At 49.2% G+C, this 24,640-nt stretch overlaps 1 protein-coding gene and 1 long non-coding RNA gene across 2 annotated transcripts in view; both read left to right on the forward strand.

Moving 5' to 3' along the window:
- The window catches only part of LOC141937094 (uncharacterized), a 786,032-nt gene that overhangs the window by 382,844 nt on the left and 378,548 nt on the right, over positions 1 to 24,640 (forward strand). The gene's annotated exons all lie outside the window — the stretch shown is intronic.
- On the forward strand, positions 537 to 1,472 carry LOC141937118 (olfactory receptor 14A16-like). Its single transcript, XM_074854548.1, has one exon. The coding sequence runs from the start codon at positions 537 to 539 to the stop codon at positions 1,470 to 1,472; it is 936 nt and encodes a 311-aa protein (XP_074710649.1).

Raw genomic sequence — 24,640 nt, forward strand, 5'->3', positions numbered from 1 at the left:
CAAGTCACTGGGACAGAGCAGCTCCCCTCACTCTGCACTAAGCCACAGGCCATCCTCCTTGCCTCACAGGACCTGCTCAAAGACTCCCCAGGTGAGATGGGGGAGATTTAAAACACCCAAAACTCTCAAACTGCCTTCTACCATCCTCATTCCTTAGCACTGGGAGTGCAGATGCTGACTGGCCCTTCTGCATTACAAATTGTTGCATCTGACAAAGTCAGACACCAGCTCTGGCTCCTACCCCCACTGTTCCCATGAAACCACTGCTGCATAGCAGGGCTGACTCCTGGGCAGCCTGCGGGTAGAGGCCCCGCTCCTCACAGCACAATCAGAGTACCAACCACAGCTCCAGGCACGGAGCTGAAAGAAGTTCTCTGAGAAAAGGAAAAATGAGGTGTGTGGGTGTGCAGTAGGGACAGGGGTGTTGGGAAATGGCTTTGATTTTGCTCAGAAAAGTCTGCTCTAACTTGTTAACAACACTGTAAATAACACTGTTATTTCCTCCTTGGTCAGTCCCCCATGTCCAGAGGTAGCAGATGTCCAACAGCAGCAGCATCACCAAGTTCCTCCTCCTGGCATTCGCAGACAGACAGGAGCTGCAGCTATTGTACTTCTGGCTCTTCCTGGGCATCTACCTGGCTGCCCTCCTGGGCAACGGCCTCATCATCACCGCCATCGCCTGTGACCACCACCTGCACACCCCCATGTACTTCTTCCTCCTCAACCTCTCCCTTCTTGACCTGGGCTCCATCTCCACCACTCTCCCCAAAGCCATGGCCAATTCCCTCTGGGACAACACGGACATCTCGTACTTGGGATGTGCTGCCCAAATCTTTTTCTTTGTCTTCTTTTTTGGAGCAGAGTTTTCTCTCCTCACCATCATGTCCTATGACCGCTACGTTGCCATCTGCAAACCCCTGCACTATGGGACCCTCCTGGGCAGCAGAGCTTGTGTCCACATGGCAGCAGCTGCCTGGGGCAGTGGGTTTCTCAATTCTCTCCTGCACACGGTCAACACTTTTTCACTACGACTCTGCCAAGGCAATGCTATGGACCAGTTCTTCTGTGAAATCCCCCAGATCCTCAAGCTCTCCTGCTCACACTCCTACCTCAGGGAAGTTGGGCTTCTTGTGGTTAGTGCCTGTTTAGTTTTTGGGTGTTTTGTTTTCATTGTGGTGTCCTATGTGCAGATCTTCAGGGCTGTGCTGAGGATCCCCTCTGAGCAGGGACGGCTCAAAACCTTTTCTATGTGCCTCCCTCACCTGGCTGTGGTCTCCCTGTTTGTCAGTACTGTCATGGTTTCGTACCTGAAGCCCCCATCCATCTCCTTCCCATCCCTGAACCTGGTGGTGTCATTTCTGTACGCAGTAGTGCCTCCAGCATTGAACCCCCTCATCTACAGCATGAGGAACCAGGAGATCAAGGATGCCCTGAGGAGATTATATGAATACACTTTTTTGCAGCATGAATAGGCACCCACCACACTCGTGTAACTCCCAGGAATTCAGTAAAATCCTGTCTTTTGTTCTACTGTTTCTTTACTTTGTAGATGTTTGTATTTCCTTGTTAAACAATATTATTTATAATTATGTATTATTCATATAACTTCTTATGTTTAGAAATGTTTTTTTCTGTCTGGTTAGCCTAAAATACAGAAGGAACCAGGCCCTTTGCATAGCTAAAGAAGCCATAACTTAATCATTTGCCTTTACTCCCATCTCTTAGATCTCCTCTGGAGCTGGGAGCCCAAACCCAGCAGGCAAAAGGGATTCAGGAGCCAAGGGCCCAGCTGCCCCATGGAGGAGCAGCCCCAGTGCTCCTCGCTGCCTCGGTGGGCACTGCCTCTCTGCTGCCTGTGAGCTGGGGTTGCTGCTTCCCTGGAGCCATGGCCAAGTACAGCAGCAGGACGTGGCTTTTTCAGTTCTGAGCTCTCCTCACTTCCACACTGTCCTGCTGTGCCCTTGCATTTGTGTCACCCCCAAGCTTTTGTGTAGTTTTTGACAGTCCTGTTCTGTCCACAGTGACACCCCTGTGGCTGCAGGCAGGAGCAGGCCATGTGAACCACGGTGTCAGAGATGGCCTCCATGCCAGCACCACCATAAACAAAAGGGCTCCTCAGGGCAGGGCCAGAATTCTGGACATCTCTTCCAAAGCTGGTGTTGGTAATACACCAAAGGAGCTGCCAGGAGATCTCAGGTGGTGTCCAGGGACAGTGTGTGACTCTGGTGGAGCAGTGAGTGTTCCCTCATGAAGTAAATAAACATGCAAGGTGGAGTCTCTTGAAGGAAAACATGAACCTGAGAATACCATGGGTTAACGAGAGGACTGCATGACAGGCTGTGAGGAGCCAGCAGGCAAAGGGACATCAAAACAGTGTTTTAGGCCACCCTTTTGGAAAGCCCATAGGCCGGATCTGGTGCAGCTCTCCCTTGTCTTCTGTGCCATTGGAGACACCCCATGGTCCTTCCCATCCCCGTCCTTGGCCCTTGAGCCATCCAGGGAAGATGGAAAGGGCCTCAGCAGCAGCGAACCCTGTCTAGCTGGCTCTGCTCCCCAACCCCACCAGTGTGGCCAGTGGAGGGTCACCCCATGTTCCCAGGGCAGCAGAGTCCCCTTGTTCTGCAGAGCAGCACTGCCAGCTTGGGGCCCTGCAGGGAGGATGGGAAGGAAGTCAGGAATGTCTGGTCACAGACACTCTCACATAGGGAAAGGATCTCTGGGGAGCAGGGATGTCGCTGGAGGAGAGCAAGGGAGCATCTCTGTGTGTGTAGTAAGGAATCCATGAAAAAGAGAACCTCTTTCTGCAGACATGTCATCAGGATGGGATGTTCTGTCACCTGGCCAGGACTCTTGTTCTGGCCTGGGGAGAGGGACGGGCACTGAGGGAGCACAGTCAGACTGTGGTGCCTATGTACAGGATCTCCTGGACCTGACACCAGGAGTCCTGCAGTTTCACTGACCTCCATTTCCTCATGCCATGGTGAACCTTCAGCCCTGGGGCTGATGAGGAGGCTGAAACTCCTCTCTGCCCCCCAGCGGCTGCTCTGACCTCCAGAGGGGCTGGGACTGTGGGGTGAGTGCCCAGAGTTCTCCAGCACACTGCAGCCCGGACTGAGCTCCTCTGTGGGGCTAAGATGTGGAGCAGGCAGTGGAGATGGGAATACCTGGGGAAGGGCTGGTCTTGGCTGGAAGGTGCCCAGGAGAGGGCAGCACCAATGTTAGCTGAGCTGTGTGACCATGCAGGGAGAGGACACGCTGCAGTGGGTGTGTGGTGCAGACCCAGACATAATGGAAGGAAACCAAGACATACAGGTGTAGGAGAGAAGAGTCCTGTCTGTGCCCTTGGTGGTATGGACAGACTGACAAGGTGCCCCAAAGCATTTTTTACCCCCCAGACCCTCCCATTGGCCATTTCCAGCATTGGCAATTCACCCCAATTTATGGGTGGTTTTGCTCTGTGCCTATCTCCTTCCTCCTGCTGGTCTTGGTGCCAGTGTTGGGGGAAGAGCCAGTCTGCCCCAGCCTCTCTTCTTGCCCAGACCTTGGCAGACCACGGAGCAAGGCTGTCTGGGAACCCTTGTGTGGGACAAAGCTGGGGCTTGGCTGAGTCCAGATTCTGTGGGGGCTGCATAAGCAGGACAGCTGGTGGGGATGGACGCTGAGGTCTGGCATGGGGACTCTGGTGGGGGATGTTTCCACACCCCAAACACACCCTGTCCTGGGCAGTGTCTGATGAGGGCGCTGTGGGGGCATGTGTTGGGCAGTGGGGCTGCACTGGTGCAGGGATGGGTCACAGGTGGGGGTCATGACACAATGATCAGGAGGTGGAAGCAAGGACAGGCTGCGAAGGAGGAATTTAGAAATATGACCTGAGCTGAGGGCATGTGTTTAGGAAAGCCAAAGCTCCCCTGGAGCTGAGGGGAGCTGCAAGCAACATCCAGAGCAAAATGAAGAGCTTCAGTCACTGTGTTTGCAGTAAAAAGTTGAACAAGGCCCATGCGAGTTGCTGCTAATGGGGGGGGCAGGGTGCTTCACAGCAGCAGAGACAGATGGGGATGAGTGACTCAACGGTGCCTTTGCTTGAGTCTTTCCTGAAAAGATCTCCCAGGCCTCTGCTCAGGAAAAGGACTCCTACTGAGAGGCTTCTTCAGCCTGGAGAAGGGATGGCTGAGGGGCACCGCACAGCCAGGGGGGCATCACCTTTTTCACCATGAGGCTAGCCAAGCATTGGAACAAGCGTTGGTCTCCCTGAGAAATTGTTTAGTCCTCCATCCTTGCAGGTTTTCAAGACCCAGATGGACCAAGCCCTCAGAAGCTAAGAATCACCATACACCTGACTCTGCTTTGACTGCAGAGGAGTCAGGGAGCAGAGGAGACCCCAGGGAGTCTGGGAGGCACTGCTTCAGACAGCTCTACCTTACCCCTGCATGTCACTGCATCCAGCTTTAACACCCCCAAAGGCCATTGGTCTGCACCCTGAAACTCCTACTCATAGGTTTTGGGAATGGGGGAAGCTGAATGCCACCATGACTGAGATACATTCCCACTGTTCATGAACAGCAAGGAGTTTCTCCTTCTGGTGCATTCCATGCCACATGGACTCCACCTGGGATTTGTCTCCTCTTGTTTTAGACAACAGCTGCTTAGGTGTCTGTCCAATCTTGTTTGCACAGGCTCCGCTTGCAGTTGACAGCGGGTCTTCAACCTCCTCTACTGTAATTCATCCTCATAGAAATTTAAAGCACTTGGTTCCTTCATTGTCTGGGCCTCCAGGCACCTGCTCAGCCCTCACACAGCCTGGGTATTGGCTCACTCCTGGGCACTTCTTTCCAGGTGAGCCCCCTCCAAGTTGCAGTCCCAGCTGTGGTTCTGAGGGGAGATGCTGCTTGGTGTCAGGTCTGCTTCAGAGCAGACAGGGCTGAGCAGGGTGTCCATGAGTGTGACCTGCCCTCCTGCCTGCTGCAGCTGGTCGGGGGGCTGGAACAGAGGTGTCCAGAGCCAGCACCCAGACAGGCACCTTTCCCCTGCCTCACCCCTCCCTTTTGGACATAGTCAGGTGATGACTGACAAGGGCTTCACTCTGATAGTCATGAACAAGGCAGAACTGGATGAGGATGTGAATGCTGAGGGCAGCCGTGGCTGAGTGACCATGGCAGAGGAAAAAGACAACAGAATGACAGCCTTGGCCTGCAGCACAGCACATTTCACATGGTTCAGCATGTGCTTGGCAGGATCCTGGAGATGCAAGATCCATGGAGCCCTCTTGGATCTTTGGGGACAACAATATCAAAGCCCATGAACACCTCACTCCGATGTTCTGGAATCTGTGCAGGGCCTAGCTGGTGGGGATGGACAGGGATCTTCTGGCTGAAACGTTCACGCACCAGAAGGCATTGCAGAGTGGTGGAAGAGGGAACAGGTTGTTCAGGAGGCAGATACAGACATGGCCTTAGGGTACAGGGGTGGAGGCAGGAAAGTAAAAGCTCAGCTGGGCTGGAACTAGCAAGGAAGAGGGAGAGCAACCAGAAGGCCTTCTGTAAGTTCACTGGCAGAACAAGTTTTTGGCTGAGGAAAATAGTCTCATGGTTCAGTAGGGCAGGACGTATAGTGAATAAAAATCTGGAAAAGGCTGAGGTGCTCATTGTTTTCCCATCTTCTTCAACTGGTAAGATTTGCCCCCAAACATCCCTAGTCCTCGAGTCTCTGACCAGCATCTGTGCAGGCAGGGCTGCACCCATGGCAGAGGAAGGTGTGTCTGGGGAGCACTTGCAGCACTTGGCTACACATAGGTCCACGGGACCAGAGGGGATGTGTTCAAGGGTGCTGAGGGGACACCTCATCGCCCTCTATAACTACCTGAAAGGAGGTTGCAGAGAGGTGGGGATGAGTCTCTTGAACCAAGGAACAAGCGATAGCACAAGAGGGAATGGCCTCAAGCTGCGCCAGGCCAGGGTCAGACTGGCTCTTAGGAAGTATTTCTTTCCAGAAGGGGTTGTTGGGTGTTGGAATGGGCTGCCCAGTGCAAGGGGGGAGTCCCCATTCCTGAAGGGGTTGAAGAGTCGGGTTGACCCAGCACTGAAGGATCTGGAGGAGTTGAGAATGGTCAATGTGAGGTTAATGGTTGGACTAGATGATCTTCAAGGTCTTTTCCAACCTTGATGATTCTGTGATTCTGAGAGCTCACGGGTATCATTGCAAGGCTGCTCCTGGTCACCTTTGCAATGTCAGGGTAAACAGGGTGGGAAATGGCAGACATCAGACTCATTTTCAAGGAAGACAACAAGGAGCATCCATGGAACTACAGGCTGGTCAGTCACATCTCAGTCCCCGGGAAGGTGATGGAGAACATTTATTTGAGAAATTCCTTTACCTGCATCCATCATCTATTGCTCTCTGAGATGTCGTGGGTTTGCTGAAGTACCCACAGGGTACTTGGAAGGGTGACCCAGAACCTATGGGAACCCTTCTGGAGCATTCCCTGGTCACCAGGAAAAGGATCTCCAGACACCTCAGTGGAGACAACTCCTTTCTCTGCATTGACTAGGAAGGGAAGTCCAGACAACTTGATTTGACATAAACATCTGTGGGGAGGTGTCTGATGTTGGGGGAGACCAGTCTCTTCCCTTTCTTCACCTAAAAAGAGTCACTCTTCTTGTATGCTAGATGGAAGTAAAAGAGAGTGTTCATGGATGATCCAGAGACCCATGTGAGTAGACACTGTAACACAGATGTGTAGAGACAAGTGCAAATCTGGCCACCCAAACCCAGGGTGTTTCGCTGCAGGTGGTCACCCAGCTTCCCCGTATCACGTGAGAGAGCCTGCCACCTCAGTGGTGACTCTCTCTGTGCAAGGGGTGAGGAGTGGCAAGGATGCTGCTGCGTGGGGAGGGGTTTTAGTGTGCTTGGATCTCTGCAAGACATAGCAATATCTGTCTTTTATGTTTGTTGTGGTTTGAACTCAGCCAGTAACAAATCGCATGTAGCCAGTTGTTTACTTCCCCCCTCTCCCCCTGCCCCGTGAAATAGTGGAAGGACAAAAGATTAAATTTGTAGGTTGAATAAAAAAAAATATTTAATAATACTAACAGAAAAAAACCAACAGTAATCATAGTAGTCCAAAACGGGTAAAATGCAGTAGTGGTTCTCTGAGCAACGACAGATACTGCCCGTCCCTAGCAGCAAGTTGACCACACCAGGTAATCCTGCCCCACCAAGGTAGAAACCGAAAACCAAAAAAGCACGTGAGAGAGCATGAGCCCACCTATATGCTGAGCTTGATGTCACATGACATGGAATGCCCCAATGATCGATTGGGACCCAGCCTTTCAGCTCTTCTCCCTCTCAACCCAAGGAAAGTTAACTCTATCCTGGCCCAAAACCAGGACAATGTTGCATGCCTCAGTAGGATAGAAGTATTTAGAAAATGTAAATAAAAATGAAACAAAGAAGAAATGAGGAAAGAAGAAAAGCAAAGAATATTTTTAAAGAAAATTTTCAGCTTTTTTTTTTTTTTTAATATTTCTGTGTTTATTTTCTCTGTAATACACTTTGTTTTGATATACCTGTCTTTGGGGCATTTCATGAACATATTTTTAATTACAATTTTGAAAGACAAAAATATTTCCAGAACCGTGGTGTATTTTAGCTACAGGAACACAGATGTCTTTAGTCACAGGGAAAGAGACGCCTGGTGGCAGTGCAGGTGTCCTGGGCCCCTCTGCCCGGCCTCTACCAGCAGCTCCCGAGGCGCTCTGGTCTCCTGCAGGAGACCTCCTGGTCTGTGTGACAGCGGCCAGTCCCAGGGAAATACGTCAGATACACTGGGACGTCTGCAAGGGGCACTCGATGTCCGTGGTCAGACAGCTGAGCTCTGCCTGGAAGGGGGAACAACTGCCTGAACCTTTTAAAAAACACCTGAGCACCTTTTCGTCAGCTGAAAACTTTGAATAAAGTGATGATGCTTTTCCACCGTGACCAAATGGGAATTTCTAGGAAGTGTATTAACTGAAAATGAAGCTTTCAGCTTCAGGGAGTTAGAAGCCTGCCCTTGTCTTTCAGCAGTCTAATTCTCTCTTCAGGCACCTCCTTCATTGTGTTCATGTTTCTCATTTCCCATCGATCTGTCTGAAACATTGCTAGTGAGGTTCTCCCCTGGGGATGGTGAACCTCAGTGGAGGCAGCTTCCCCTTAGCACACAGTTGAGCAGTGGAGGTTGTTGTTTGTTAAACTTTCCCATGTTTTCCTTCTGTTTGTTTGCAATGAAGAGAAATTCTGCTGTGCCCGTGTACAGCCAGGTCTGTGAGGGAAGCCAGTGGGAGCTGGTGCAGAGGAGCTGTAACCTCCAGCTGCAGCTGGGGTGGAGAAGTCTGATGTCAGGAGAAATGCTGCAAGTCCCAGGGGGCCAATGGGAGAAATGGCTGGGCTGGGGAGATGAGGAATCAGGTTGTCCATGCAGTGTCTGACCTTCAGGAGGAGCTGGTCCTGCCCCTCCTGACAGCAGTAGGAGACCCCCTGCATCAACATCATTTAAGAGAATGCTGCCATCACTTCTGCTGTAAACTGAAAAATAATCCAAGATACTTAATAGTAAAAAATACTTCTGCATTAAATGCTCAGTGAAAACTTCCCCTTTACGTTCATTCCAGAGACCTCTCCAATTATCTACCAAAGACTTGAAGAAAATAATTGAAAGAGACATGCCTGTTTGCATTTTAATGAGCCCCATGGTGGCTTGGTGCTGAGACCATGAGCTTCAGACACTGAGAGGAGCCTGAACCAATGGCTGAACAAGTGAATGTCAGAATCAATGCCTACAGTTCCAAGGAGTGTTATGGGTCCCACTGAGGGCCATCCCCAACAAAGCCTCCCCAGGGGCTGGTTAGAGCAGAAAGGTGGAGGCAGGAATGAGAGGTAAGCAAACACAGTGTAAAGGTGGTTCTGATGCTTAGTCTGCCTTAATGTGTTGAAGCCAAAGGGCCAAAGCCTGACCCGCAGCCCCTGGGAAGGGAGATCCTGTCCCTCACACATTGCCCAGGGCTCTTCCTGGGGCAGTGTCATGTGGCAATGTGGGGTGCCAAGGGCAGGACTACGGTATGGAACTGATGTGTCTGTTCTGGTTTGGGCAAGGAGGCCATGAGCTCCTGGTGCCATAAGGTTGAATTTTGTTCTGGTAGGCCTTAGCTGCAGAGGCAACAACCATAAGCAAGGGGGAAAAGACCTTGGCCCTGCTAGGGGCTCTTAGCCTTGCCAGACCCTTCACCTGTCTCTAGCACAGGCTGTGCTCAGTGTCCCACACCTGCAGCTCTTTCCTGCAGGCTCTCAACATCACCATTTTTGCCTATAGCAGATACTCACTACAGTGTAGCCCATGTGGCTCTGCCCACTGATCCATTGCTTCTCAGCTGACACATCACCTTTTCCCAAGCAGAGCTCCATGCATCCCCACTGCTCTCTCATGGGCAGGGAAACTCCTCTCCTTCTCCTTTTCAGCCTGTCCTTCTACAATGCCAACATCCATCCATCGCAGCACTGCAGTGGTGTCAGCAATGTCCCACAACTTAGTTATCCAAATGAGACTAGAGCTCTGTCACTGCACACGGACATCTAATTCCTCTTGTTTCCTCTCCACACTGTGAGAACTACGCTGCAAGCTCTCAAAAGAGGTGTCCAGCCATGCTGATCTCCCAGAATGGGCAGGAGAGCATTTCCATCATGCTGTCCTGAGGGCATCTCCTTATTTTTTTGCATATGTTTAAGGTTTTTCCTCCTAAGCTCTGATTTCTTTATTACCATGTTCCTTCTGATCTCATCATACAAGACACTTTCCTTGAAAACCTGTCCACCACTTCCTCATATGATTGTTGGCCATTGTTTTCTTTCATCCACCCTTTCAATTTTTAAAATTCAAGTCTTCAAAATACTTTGGCCAGTCTGTTAGCAAGGATAGCTTTGTCCCACTTCATCAGCTGAATCCCATCTCTGCCTCAGGGAGGGTCTCAAGGTCATAGAAACCCATTACTAACACCAATGGCACAACCAATCGTCTACCTGCAGGGTCTGTTCCCTTTTCAAGCATTTTCCACCCACCAGCTGGACACAGAAGAGTACCGCCTGTGCCCACATGCCCTTGAACATTGTATCCAGAGTCATGTCGTCATGCTTGACACTTTCCAGGTCTCCTGGGGCAGTATCAGTGGTGCTTGTGTGGAAGAGCAGCTGGGGTAACATTCCAAGGGTTGGACAAGCTTCAGCAGCCTCTCAGCACTGCACCCTTGGATGAAGGAGCGCTGACAGAGCTCCTTGGAACCTGCTGGAGCAACAAAGGCAGCAATGATGAAGAGACATCAGTAAAGGAGAGGAGATGCTGGGGTGAGAGAAAGTTGGGGTAGTTGTGTTGGTGTCTACACCCTGTTGAGGAACAGACAGATGCACAAGACACTGTGGGACAGCTTGTGGTGGACACAGCCTTGTCCTGTAAGATACAACATCTCTGTGCATAATCTTATTATTTTTTCAATTCTTGAAAATAGTGACATTTCCAGAGTGTATCTTAAAAAAAGGAAGATTAACACATTAAATAAGTTATTTTTTAAATTTTGGTTTTACAATTTTATTCAGTTTTCATTTTCCAGATCAAGGAATATCTGCATTCTCCATTTTACTCTGACATTGTGTGTGCCCTGACGGAGCCTGAAAAAGCATGTAGGATGATTCGCGGAAAAAAGACTCTACAACTCAAATAGAGTTATACAGCAGGTATATTTACTCCGGCGCCAGGGTACAAGGGGATTTCTCCACAAAGTTTGCACACCCACCGCACATTTTACCAAAAACTTAACGAGTGTGGATATACATATTCATTGAATTACATAACAGAAATATCCATATGCATGAGTGAGGCTGGGTTAGCTCTAGAGGCTGGTGTCAGCAGTTTATGTTCTCTTTGCACCTGCCCATTGCCTCCTGGGGGGCGTCTTCGGTGGTCTTTTGGAGGAAGGCTCGTAGTCTTTCTCACCTTGTAGTTTTCCCCGGAGCATGCACAGATTCTCTTAGCCAATTTCTTGAATAACAAGAGTATTTTCAGCCGGTTTACTCATTTTATATTATCTAAAAGTACCAGGGTATCCGCTTCTACAATCCATATATGGCTATCTTTATTCATTACCAAGACCAAACTAGTTAGAGCACATCTGTTTCCCAAGGACAAAAACATAATATTTTGCTGAACGCTGTAGTTCTTGGTAGATTTTCACAGTAAACTGCTTTGTTTTGATGAACACAATAGTCCTTAGTAAAATTCCACAGAGCAGTCTGGGTAAGCAGGATTATTAGCAATATTCAAAAATACTACAAGTTGCTATAAGTAAGTAAATAAGTTGCTAAGCAGTTTGCTATAAGTAAATAAGTAAATAAGTCTAAAAACAAGTAATCATTTCTCTGTATCAAGGAAAAGCAAGCTCAGGGAGGTCACACACTCTATGGCCAACCTTTGTCACTATGTCCTCACCACTGAGGTCTCTCTTCTCAGACCCCTGGGATTTTTCAGACCCAGTCTTTCTGTCTGTAGCTGAAGGTTGCGGCTCATTTGCACCAATTCCCACCTGCTCTATTTGGAGAACTGGCTGCACACACACCCACAGAAAGTTGTTTCTTAATTGCCAACAAAGAATGACAAAGGAAACCATAGTTCAACAGAAAAAAAAATAAGTATTTAGAACCTCCACTTTCCACAGTAGATGACAGTATGGGGTGTATGTGACAAGGGGTTGGTAGCTGGAGGGGCTGCAAGGGTGGCTCTGTGGGACGAGGCCAGGGATTGCTCTGTGCCACACAGATCTGTTTCCAGCTCCACAATGGTCTCAACACAGGACACAGATCAGCCCATCAGCAAAACTGGTCGTGCCTCTGTGAAAACATATTCAAGAAAGGGCAGGAAACACCACACCAGTAGAGGTGGAGGGAACAAACACATTGAGAAACTATGGAGGGAACACCAAGGTTGGAGAAAGAGGAGGAGGCGCTCCATGGTGGAGCAGATCTTCCCTGTAGCCCATGGAGGACCATGGAGTGCCAGAGCAGAGAAAAACTGTGGGAAAGGAGAAGCAGAGAAAAACTGTTACGTACTGGTTATGACCCCCAATCCCAAAATCCCCTGCACTGCTCAGGATAGGGGAGAGGAGCCTGGAGTGAAGGACTGAAGATGAGACTGGGACAAGGGAGAGGAAAAGTGTTGTTTTAATGTTTGTCTTTTTTCCCCCACAACAGGAATTTATAAGTTAATCTGTTCTAATTGACAATAAATTGAGTAACTTTCACCCTAAGGCAAGTCTCGCCTGCAATAGGAACTGGGAAGTGATCTCCCTGTCCTTGTCTCCACCCAGGAGCTTTCGTAGTCCCATTTTTCGTATTTTCTCCCCCATCCTGCTGGGGTGGGAGAGGCAGTGAGCGAGCAGCTGGGTGGCAGTTTGGTGATTAGCCATGGTTAACCCACCACAGCAATAAGATGTCTCAGCTGGTGGATGAGGGCAGAGCAGGGAAGGTGTTTCACCTCCGTATTAACAATTCTTTTCACGCTGCATCCCATCACATCCTGATAGGCGATAGTGAGGTGGACTGGAAACAGGGTGAATGGCCCCATCCAGAAGGCTATGGCCAGTAGCACAAAGTCCACTTGGGAGCAGGGCACCAGTGGTGAACCCCAGTGGCCAATACTGAGTCCAGTCCTGTTTAACAGGTGGGTTTGCAGATGGGAATGGGAAGGGATGGGATGCAGACAAGAAGCTCGAGGGAGCTCGTGACTTCGGGGTGTGACTCTCTGTGAGTGAATGTGGACAGAGTCTGGGGGAGGGGTTGCTTTGGGGGTTCTTGGGGTCTCTGCTTGACAAAAAATGTGTTTTCCTTTGGTCTAAGGCCATCTCCACTTTGGAAAGTGACCTTCAGAGAAGGTAAAGTGGACTTAATATACAGCAGAGGAGTGTATTTTATTTTTTATTGAACCATGCCTGCCATTGATTTAGCTTTTTGGAAAAGATCTGAACAGCCAACTGCCGACCTGCATCTTCATTATTTAGCACAGTTCCTGAGACAAGGAACTCACATGCAGGTGCCTGTTTAATGCAGCCCTGAACTGAGGCAAGAAGAATGCCACACCCTTGGGTGTTGTGGCAGGAATGGGAGGGGGCTAAATCTCCCACCAGTGCTAGCAATAGAAATGCAGAATGAGATGCCTCAGCTGAATCCCTTCCCTCAGCAGGACTACAGGTGATCCGTGCTTTTTATTGCCTGCGTGACCTGCCTAATAATAATAAAAAAAGGTGATTTTGAGACTACCTAATTCCATCTCTGTAGCAGAAATGCCACCACAGGAAAGATGTGTCTCTTCCCAGCTGTGGGACAGATTATCAGTGATTGCTTCAGCCTGTGTCACAGCAGGTTCCCCTGGAGCCCTGTGGAAACATGGAGGGAGTCCAGAGGGGACAGAGAAAGTGCCACCTTGGACTGGTCCTCTGCTGCGGAGCTGGGCCAGGCTCCCGGGATGGAGGGAGCTCAGGGCAAGTGGGCACCACTGCAGAGAGACAGCTCTGCCCAGGAGCAGCTCCTCTGCAAAGTGCAGCAGGGCTGAGGGCACTGCCTGCAGGCACCGAGGGCAGAGGAGCCGGGCACAGAGAGGGGAAAGACAGACGGTAGTAAGACGATACTGAGATCTCAGAGGAGATGAAATCTTCAGGGCCCTTGACTCAGGCTCCCGGGCTGCATCTGCAGGGACGTTACTAGCAGGCACAGGGACTGGATCATCCCACTCTACTCAGCGCTTGTCAGGCTACACCTGGAGGACTGGGTCCAATTCTGGTTCCCACAATTAATGAAAGACGTAGAGAGACTGGAGCTCATCCAAAGGAGTGAGAACAGTCACTCACTGGAAGAAACTCCCTAAGGAGTGTGGTGGAGTCCCCATCACTGAAGGTTTTCAAGAAGAATTGCCCAAGGTGCTAGATAATCTCATGTAGTCTCCCATTCGCAGAAAGTGTTGTACCAGATGACCTCTCGAGGTGTCCTTTCCAACCTGGGCTGGTCTATGAAACTAGGATTCTACAAATATCTGTATCATTTAATAGTGTTAAACTCCCCAGGTCCCAGGAGAGTCCCCTGTGCTGCCCCACCATCCCCCAATAAGTCCCGTTGGCCTCCAGGTAGGGTATCACTCCTCCACAACTGCACTCTCAGCCTCATGATCCAACTTGTAATTTGCCTATCTCATTGTCAACACATCCAGACTGTAATGGCCTAATGGGTACAAGAATATTGAGGGAAACCATGTCCAAAGTCTTCCTGGAGATACATGACACCCTCTATTCTTCCCTCATGCACAAAAGCAGTTACTTCATCAAGAAGGCAATCAGGTTGGTGAGGCGTGATTTACCCTTGGGAAGTCCATGTCAGCTGCATTTGGACACTTTCCTGTCCTTTACGTGCCCAGAAATGTCACCCAGGAGGACTCTAATTGATGGTGCACTCCTCACCAGAGTGACCTTGTACAGCTGGTGGCTCCCTGGGTGGCAGTTCCGGCTTCTTCCTAAAATGGGTGCAACATTGGCTTGTTCTCACTCTCAAGAGACCTCTACCAATCTCATGACATTTCAAAAGGGTTATTCCAAAAATATATTGATCTTCCCCTGTAACTTCATTCCCATTCTTCTGCCTGTTATAACACACATGTAATTTATCAAATCATTCAGATATTTGCACCTGTCCAGGATTCAATGACCATTTCTACAGTCACCTTTTCAGATGCAGACTGTCTAGGTAAAGGCCCTTTCCATTATTCTCCGTTTTTCTCTCCCCATACTCTTTGTTCATTCAGATACATCTAACATATCCACTTTTTGCTTTGACACCATGGAGGTAAAGGTTTTCCTGTCTTTCAATAGTCTATTTGTCTCATTAGCCAACTCTTTCATTGTGTTTACCTCTATCTTTTTGTTGCTAACTACAAAAAACATTATGCATAATATTATCCCTTGTTGAAAGGCAACATCATTAGAGGCAGCTTGTACTTAGCATATGCTTGCGGAGTTTGTTTTACTGCTGATGGAATGTTAGCTTGCTTTACTTTTCTTAGCTTGTAATTAGGAAAACGAATCTGTGCCTGTGTGCAGCCAGTTCTCTAAGGAAAGCAGGTAGGAGCTGGTGCAAAGGAGCTGTAACCTCAACCTGCAGACTGCGGTGGAGGATTCTGATGTAAGGAGAAGTCCCAGGAGGCCAATGAGAGAAATAGTGGGGTTGGGTAGGTGCGGGGAAGGTTGTCCATTCTGTGTCAGACCTCAAGGAACTGCTTTTCCACCTGTCCAGATGTCCTTAGGAGAGACCCTGGATCAGTATCTATTGGAGAATGCTGCCATCACCTCTTCTCTACACTGAAAATTAATAAAATACACCTGATTTTAATAAAAATACACCTGATTTTAATAAAATACACCTGATTTTTAATAAAAAAACCTGATTTTAATTTGAAGGTGTTTGACATCTTGATCCATAACTACTCTAGGAAACTGTTCAAATTGTCTGTACAGGTCTTAAAGACATGAAGAATAGTACAGGAAGAGACATGGCTCCTTAGGGCTTGCTTTATTTTAATGAGACCATGGTGTATTTGATGCCAAGTCCTTGACCCTCAGGTACTGAGAGAAGATTACACAAACGTCTCAAAGACTCAACGTAAAAATCAAAACCCAAAGCATTAATGAGTCCCATGGAGGGCCATGACCAGCAAAGCCTCTGAAGGGACTTACTAGGACAGATAACTGGAGAACAGGTAGGCAACGGTAAGTGCAGGCAACTCATATGCTGAGAAAACTCAGGGTTTGTTTGATGAAGCAGAAAGGCCAAGCCCTGACCCCCAGCCCCTGGGAAGGCAAATCATGTCCTTCACACATTGCTCAGGGCTCTTCTGGGGACAGTGGGATGTGAGGTGGGTAATGCCAAGTGAAGGACAATGGTATGACAGTTCCCCAGCTTTATGGGGGGTGTGCAAGGGGGCAAGGAGTTCCCCCCAGGGCCTTAGGACCTTATCTCCCAGGGCTGCTGGTCTTTCAGCTTCTCGGTCAGACATGACCAAGCCTTTTACCTGCTGCTTTCCCATCATGTTCTCAGGCAGAAGAGACACGACAACCCAGCAGATCTAAGGCCCCTGGAGTGAGCCTGGGCCCTTCAGCAGAGGGGATCTCACAGTCGATGTGCCAGCTGGGTGCCTTCTGCTGGCCTGTCAGAGGCACTGGCAAGGGGAGTTTAAAAGCACGTCTCCCAGCCCCGAGTTAAGGGCTGACCTACCAGCTGTGACCTCACAGTCCCTTTCTCAGCCTTGCTGAAGCTGCACTCAATCCCAATGTCCATGTTGCCAACAAAGATATTAAACAGCACCTGTCCCAACACCGACCCCTGAGAAACGCCACTCGTCACTGCTCTCCACTTCCACACTGAGCTGCTGACCACAATGATTTGAGTGTGACCATCCTCCCAATTCCTTACCCAGTGAGTGCTCCATCCATCAAACCTGTGTCTCTCCAGTTTAGAGACAAGGATGTTGTGCAGGACAGTGTCATATGTTTTGCACAAATCCAGGTAAATTACATCAGTTGCTCTTCCCATATCCACCAGCACTGTAACCCCATCGTACAAGGCCAGCAGATTTTTCAGGTATGATTTGCCCTTAGTGAAGCCATGTTGGCTGTCACCAATCACCTCCTGATTCCCATGTGCACTAGCATTGTTTCGTTTGGGTAGGATTTATCACAATAACGTCCCTAAAACAATTAAGCGGTATCACCATCTGTGATTCCAAAATCACTTTGCTGAAGAAGCATTTGACAGCTTGCATGGGATAGGACTCACCCCACCACTGTCACAGGCATTTATGTTTACACTCATCCATCTTATTTTTCCCTCTTAGTAACTTGTGTCACAGCTTGATGTAGTCATTTACTTATTTCAGTGTTTCCATGTCTTGAGAGAGAAGTTATTTCAACAATGCAAGAAAATTCTCTCAAGATCAAATTCGAAAAATCTCTCACATTGAAGGACCATTTAAATGAGCATATCTCTTTCCAAAAGAGCACATTTTTCTTGTAAATCATGAGTGAAAAGTAATCCTGGGAAATTCCAAAATGGCAACACTGTGACAGGGATTAGAGAAAGGAGGTGTTTCTGTTTCATTGTGGAGACAACCTTAATGTACAGTCGTCATCCTCACGGCTCCAAGGGATGGCCTCCGCTGAGCTTGTGCAAATTACCACACGTGTCCCAGCATGTGGTTCAGTGCTCCTGGAATTACATATTGAAAAGAGGAGCTGCCAAGCCCATGCTAAGTACAGTTCTCCTGAAGTGCTAGAGACCACTATGGGAGGAGATCACATCATCTCCTCTACTGCTAAATCCTTCCCCCATCAAAGTATCAGCAATAGCGTGGCCAGCAGGGACAGAGAAGGGATCTTACCCCTGGACTTGGCACTGGTGAGGCCACACCTCAATTACTGTGTTCAGTTTTGGGCCCCTCACTCCAAAAAGGCCAATGAATGACTCGAGCGTGTCCAGAGAAGGGCAACGGAGCTGGTGCAGGGTCTGGAGCACAGGTCTGATAGGGAGCGGCTGAGGGAAGAGGGGGGTTTAGTCTGGAGAAGAGGAGGCTGAGGGGAGACCTCATGGCCCTCTACAACTCCCTGAAAGGAGGGTGCAGAGAGGGGGGATGAGTCTCTTGAACCAAGGAACAAGCACCAGGACAAGAGGGAATGGCCTCAAGCTGTGCCAGGGCAGGGTCAGACTGGCTCTTAGGAAGGATTTCTTTCCAGAAGGGGTTGCTGGGTGTTGGAATGGGCTGCCCAGGGCAGTGGTGGAGTCCCCATCCCTGCAGGGGTTGAAGAGTCGGGTTGTCGTAGCACTGAGGGATCTGGAGGAGTTGAGAATGGTCAGTGTGAGGTTCATGGTTGGACTGGATGATCTTCAAGGTCTTTTCCAACTGATATGATTCTGTGATTCATTTAACCCCTCCCAGTCTAGACTGGGCCCCTTCCCAGTATAAAGTGGAACCTCTGATCCTGTCCCAGTACAAACTGGGTCCCTTTGACCCCTGCCAGTACAGAGTGGGCCCCTTCCCAGTCCAAACTAGATGCACTGATCTCCTCCCAGTCCAGAATGTGGTGGGTCCCAGTCCATGCTGATACCCTCCCAGTACAGACTGGGCACTGTAGTGGCTGAAATAATGAGTCAGAGTGTTCTTTTCTTTTTTTTTTTTTTTTTTTTTCTGCAGGGCAGAGGCCGTTTATTCTTACAATAGTACGTACTTATGCTCTCGTTAAAGCTCTTACTTCATCATTAGCAAATGAGCAATTAGACAGCTATCAACCTTTTCTCCTATCAGCATAAGACCACTCTAACACGCTGTACTGGGTCTGGCTGAGCCGGAATTGGTTTTCCCCTGTAGCAGCCCTCATGGTGCTGTGTTTTATGTTGGGAGCTGTCAGGGTGTTGATAGCACACTGGTGTTGTGGCTACTGCTGAGTGGTGCTTACACAGCACCAAGGCTCTTTCTGACATTTTCCACCCCACAGTGGGACGGGGTTGGCAAGATCTTGGGAGGGGACACAACCAGGACAGCTGACCCGAACTGACCAAAGGGACATTCCATACCATATGACATCTGCTCAGTATACAGCTGTGAGAAAGGAGGAAGGGGTGGGGTCACCCTTGGTCCTCTGAGGCAACTACTACGTGTATTGGAGCCCTGCTTCCTGAGAAGGCCCGACATCGCCTGTTCATGGGAAGTAGAGAATAAATCTGTTTTCTTTTTTTTGCTTCCGCGTGCGGACCTTTGCTTCGCTTTGCTTATATTAAAGCTGCTTTTGTTTTACCCACAAGGGTTTCTTTTTTCCTATCTTATATTCTTTCCCCTCTTTGCCCTGTTGAGAAAAAAGGGGAAGAGGGGGGAAGTGATAGAGCGACTTGGTGGGTACCTGGCATTTAGCCAAGGTCAAACCACCACACACGCGCTGTGCAGACCAGTCAACTTGTTCATGCGCTGTTCACGCGGGGGTAACTTCTCACAGCTCAGTGTTGCAGCTGTCCGTTATTTTTCCCTGCCACCTTGGCACAGCTCAGCAGTTTCTTATCTTTCTCCCAAGGCCTGTTTCTCATCAAAAGCCCTACTGCTTCTCAGGGGCTGCGCTGACAGGCCGATGCCTCTCCTACAGGGCACCACCCCAGTACAAAGTGGAACCTCTTATCCTGTCTCAGTACAGACTGGGCCAGGTTCCAGTACAAACTGGATACCTTTAACCCCTCCCAGTACAGACTGGGCCCTGACCCAGGACAAACTCAGTCCCTTTAACACCAACAGGTACAGACTGGGCCCTGTCCCAGCAGGAACTGGATCACCCTGCACCTCCCAGTACAGACTGGATCCCATCCCAGAATAAACTGGATCATTTTACACCCTCGTAGTACAGACTGGGCACTGCTCCTCTAAAAACTGGTTTCCTTGTTCCCCCTTCCAGTACAGAATGGCCCCTTCCCAGTACCAACTCTATCCCCTGACCCCCTCCCAGTACACACTGGGCCCTGTCCCAGTACAAACTGCTTTCTTTGGACCAGTCCCACTTCTCAGTCAAAACTGGGTCACCTGGCCCTCTCCCAGTACAGACTGGGCCCTGTCCCAGTAGAAACTTGATCCCCTGATCCCCTCACAATTCAGACTGGGCCCTCTGTCATCATAGACTGGGTCCCCTGTCCCCTCCCAGTACAGATTGGGCCCTGTCCCAGTAGAAACTGCTTTCCTTGGACCAGTCCCACTACAAACTGGGCCACTTCCCAGTCAGAACTGGATCCCATGGCCCTCTCCCAGTACAAACTGGACCCCTGATTGCCTCCCAGTGCAGAATGGGCATTGTCCCAGTATAGACTGGGACCTTATTTTAGTACAAACTGGTTCCCCTGCCCCCTCCCAGTAGAGACTGAGCCCATTCCCAGTACAAAGTGGAACCTCTCATCCCCTCCCAGTCCAGAATATGGTGGGTTCCAGTCCAAACTGGATGCCCTGACCCTCTCCCACTATAGCCTGGGCACAGTCCCGGACCAAACTGGTTCCCTTTATCCCCTCCACGTTAAGACTGGGCCCCATCCCAGTACAAACTGAAACCCCTGGCACCATCCTCAGTAGCAGCTGGGATCTGTCCCAGTAAAAACTGGATCTCTTTAACCCCTCCCTGTAGAGGCTGGGACTCTTCCCAGTCCAAACTGGATGCCCACATGTCCTCCCAGTCCAGAATATGGTGGTCCCAGTCCACCCTGATACCCTCCCAGTACAGACTGGGACCCTTCTCAGTCTACACAGAATCCCTGGATCTCGTCCCAGTCCAGACTTGGCCACTCCCAGTACAAACTGGATCATCTGCCCCCATCCCCAGTACAGACCAGGCCTCTTCCCAGTATCAACTGGATCTCCTGGTCACTTCCAGTACAGACTGGGCCCACTCCCAGTACAAACTGGATCCCGCAATGCCTCCCAGTACAAACTGGAGTCCATCTCTGTAGCCCTGGGCTCCCAGCACGGCCATCTTGGAAACCCAGCTGAAAGAGAATTCAAGGGCAGTATCATAAGTTTTTACTATTTTGGGAATAAATAAAAAATAAAGATAATGGGTGGTCCCAGCTGGATTTAGTAAAGGAGTTGCAGATAAAACTGAGAAATTTCACATCCTTTTTCCCTCATATTTTGCCAATTCTCCTTAATTTTGCCTCAAGACAGGAAAAACAGCCAAATCAGGGGCTACTTGAGCAAAATCAACTGTTACTGCTCAAAACAAATGAGATTTATAAATTTGTATATCCACGGGGAGGGGGTGTGTGTGAAAAAGTGTCATTGGCTTCTTTGTCCCTGTCCATGGTCTGTGAAAAAATTTACATTTTACAGACCAGAGTCAAACTGAAAATGAAACTTTCTTACACACTGGTTACACATTTGCTTTTCTGCAGATATTTCAACTTTTGGCCAAAATGTTTATTCAGGTTTTTCGTGGTTTGAGCCCAGGGAAAAATTGAGCCTCACACAGCCGCTCACTCCCCCCTCACCTGCCAGCACTGGGAAGGATAAAAATGAATCAAAAAAGGCTCAGGAATGGAGATAAGGAGAAGGAGGGGTCACTCACCCATTATGGTCACAGGCAAAAAGACGGGAACATTAGGGGAAGAAAAAAGTCACTTTAATTCAAAATTCTAGTGATAACGACATTTAACATCAATGTGAAGTGTTACCATATCTTAAAAATACCTGCCCTCCCTTCCTCACCACAAGAAAGAACTTCAAAATATTTATACACTCCAAACCACATGATTATGTAATTACTACAGTGACTATTGATTAGTTACTTATCACTTCTACCCCTCATTGGTCAGGAACACGCTCGCTTCAATTTAAAGTTACAGTGAGTTTTTAATTTTCTGCACACACTCCAAGGGTTGAGGGTTTTATTTGGGCAGGGGTCTTCGGAGCAGAGGTGGGATTTTAATATTAATATAGTTCTTCCAAAGGACACTCCAATCTCCAATTAAACTAATTTACGTTCAACTATTTTAACAAGCTTCTGTGTACCAGGACGTTTATCTTCTTCAAGGACAGTAGCTCCTGAATAGAAGTTTCTTTCTAATTATCATTGATGGTTTGAAGAACAGACTGAGTGAGCTGATGTGGCTAATCTGTCCTTGGGTTTGATGAGAAACAGTTGTATGGACAATAATACGTACTACGTACCCTTGGGTGTGATGAGAAACAGTTGTGCATCCTACAATGTGTGAGGGAAACAGTTGTGTGTCCTACAATGTGTGAGGGAAACAGTTGTGTGACGTGTAATATGCGATGAGAAACAGTTGTGCAGCCTACAGAGGCACTACCACCATTGCTAATTGGCTCAGCCTTGACCAAAGGCACGTCCAGCTTGGAGCTGGGAGAGCTTTGAGAAGCTTCTCACAGGGGGCCAACGCTGTGTCCCCCTCCACCACGACCAAAAATCCCACCACACACACAAACCCAGCACAAGGGCTTGATGCAGATGCCCACAAAATGGTGGCCACTGCCTCTGAGATACACGGGGGGACCTGAAGCCCCGACATGGGACCGGAAAATGTGACCCTGCGCTGGTGGGAGAATTTGTGGAGCAGGAGCTGGTGGACAGGCAGGGTGGGCAAAAGCATCTTGGTCGAGACAACTCGTTTCTCTCCCTTGAGTAGAAAAGTCTGGAGAATTGCACCCAAACTGTCCAGCACTGGAGGAGGATGAGGAATGAGTGGGTCTAGATGCTGCAGAGCCTGCTTGGAGATACTCCTATAACCCAGAAACACTGGGATTAGTGCAGATTTGGTTCTTTATAGAAGAGCATTTAATTTATTTTGTCTCGTTTCTTCCCTCTGTGAATCGAGAGAGCTCATGACGTCGGGGTGTGAGTGAATATGGGCAGAGTCTGGGCAGGGGGTGCTTTGGGGGTTCTTGGGGTCTCTGCTTGACAAAAAGTGTGCTTTCCTTTGGTCTAAGGCCATCTCCACTGTGGAAAATGGCCTTCAGAGGAGGTAAGGTAGACTTAATATACAGCAGAGGAGTGTATTTTATTGTTTATTGAACCATGCCTTCCATTAATTTAGCTTTCTGGCAATTAAAAATCCTCGGTGTCCATGTGCAGGTCATTTTCCAAACACAGCAAGTAGGAGTTTCTGTCAAAGGGCAAAAAGAGGCAGCTACAGCCTGTTGTGGAGAAAGCACAGTTTTGAACAAAGGTGCTGGAAGTCCCATGGGACTGATGAGAGAAATGTGGAGTTGGAGGTAGGGACAAAGATTGCCCCCAGAGTGTCTGACATAGAGGGTCTTGGCTTCCTGACATATTCAGCCTCTGTCAGGAGATGCTCAGGATCAACATCAATAGGAGTTTGCTGATGTCACTTAATGTGTGAGCAGAAAAATAAGGAGTATTGGAAGAAGAAGAAATTGCTTCTTATTGACATACAGGCCTGAAAGCTTTTCACTTTGACTGCACGCCTGAAACCTCTCAAATTAACCACTTCAGACTTATGCTCAGAGACTTGGCTTGTCAGGGGATTTGTGTGTTAATGAGCCCTCTGGTGCCAAGTTCCTGAACTGCAGGTCCAGAAAAGGGATTGAAGTGGCCTCTGGAGAAGGGAAAGTCAGCAGCAAACCTCCAAGTCTCTGAGGGTGTTAGTGATCCCCAGCGAGGGCCATGACTGAAGAGGCCAGGGAGGGAATGAGGAGACAAGGTTCCTGTTCCTGGGGGCTGGGGAAGCAGGAAGTCAGAGGCACTGCTTACGGGTTGAAAATCAAATGTTCAGGTGACTGTGAAAGGCCTTGATGTGTTTCATCAACAGGATGGTCAAGCCCTGATGCCCATCCCCTGGGAACAAGGATCCTTTCCCTCCTGGGATGCTCAGGGCTCTTCCTGGGGTCAGTGAGATGCAGGGGGGTGTGATGCCGATGTAGAACAGCGGTAGGACTCCCCCCCAGGCTCTGTGGAGGGTGGGGGAGGAGACAACAAATCACTGCGGCTGTAGGAACTGGTGTCCTCTCAGGGTCCTCTCTGGAAGCGACAGCAGCCATAGTTGAAAGGACAAGGACTTCAGTTCTGTTGGGGTTTCCCCAGCCTCAGCCAAGGTGCCATCCTCACCACAGGCTGTCCCACAGTATCCTATGCCTGTGGCTGTTTCTCTGCAGATTTTAACCATGAGCCCTGCTTCGCACCTTACTCTGACCCCATGCGGTCCCAAAATTTATCAATGACTCTCTGTCCTCACTAACTGTTCAAACACAAAACTGTAATTTTATTTGGTCTGACTATGTCTGTTAAATCCACATAACCTGTGCAGTTTCTTCCAAAGCCCTGATAATGCTCCTCCATCGCCAAAGATGTCCCAGCCCCCAGCTCACTTGAGTCCTCTATTTAGCCCCATGTCCCAGCACTGAAATGAATGTCCTCCTTCTTCTGCTGCCTCAAAATCAAAACTCAACCTATTTCACCTCAGTATGACACACTCCCACCCCCACCGCCATCTTCTTCCTGCCTTTTACACACACACTGCCACACACCCCCCTCTCTCTCCCTGCACTCACATGTGTCCCACAAACCCTTCCGCTTCCCCTGCAGCGATGGGACCTCAGCACAGGAGTTTTGTGCATCCTCCAGGCTCATGGATGCTTCCTGGTTTCCATCCAAGTCTGGGGAGCAAAGGAAGAAATGAGAGGTGTCTCAGTCCCCCCATCAGCCCCAGGGCTGAGGGCCAGCCATGGCATGAAGAGACAGAAGCCAGTGTCTCCCTGTGTCCCCTGCTCCTGTCTCCGAAGCATCCTTATTGTCCACTCCCAGCAAGCCCCTCTGTGTCAGCCCCTCTCCCAGGAACAGACTCCTGTCCCAGAGGCTCCTCAGGCTTCCCCAGCTGCCCCAGCAATAGAGAAACTTTCCCCGAGCTGGTGCATTCAGAAATAGGTTTCTCTTGGTCCTTTATTTCCCACTGGAAGCACTGAGTTTCTTTTTTCTCTTCTCGGGGGATATCCCTGTCCCCAGAGAAACTTCCATCAGGGAAGAGTGTTCATTCTTACCTG

The sequence above is a fragment of the Strix uralensis genome, chromosome 37, assembly GCF_047716275.1.
Source record: "Strix uralensis isolate ZFMK-TIS-50842 chromosome 37, bStrUra1, whole genome shotgun sequence".
Classification (NCBI taxonomy): domain Eukaryota; kingdom Metazoa; phylum Chordata; class Aves; order Strigiformes; family Strigidae; genus Strix; species Strix uralensis.

Bases quoted from the DNA above. Each gene is read 5' to 3' on its own strand.
- LOC141937118 (XM_074854548.1), top strand. From the start codon at position 537: ATGTCCAACAGCAGCAGCATCACCAAGTTCCTCCTCCTGGCATTCGCA.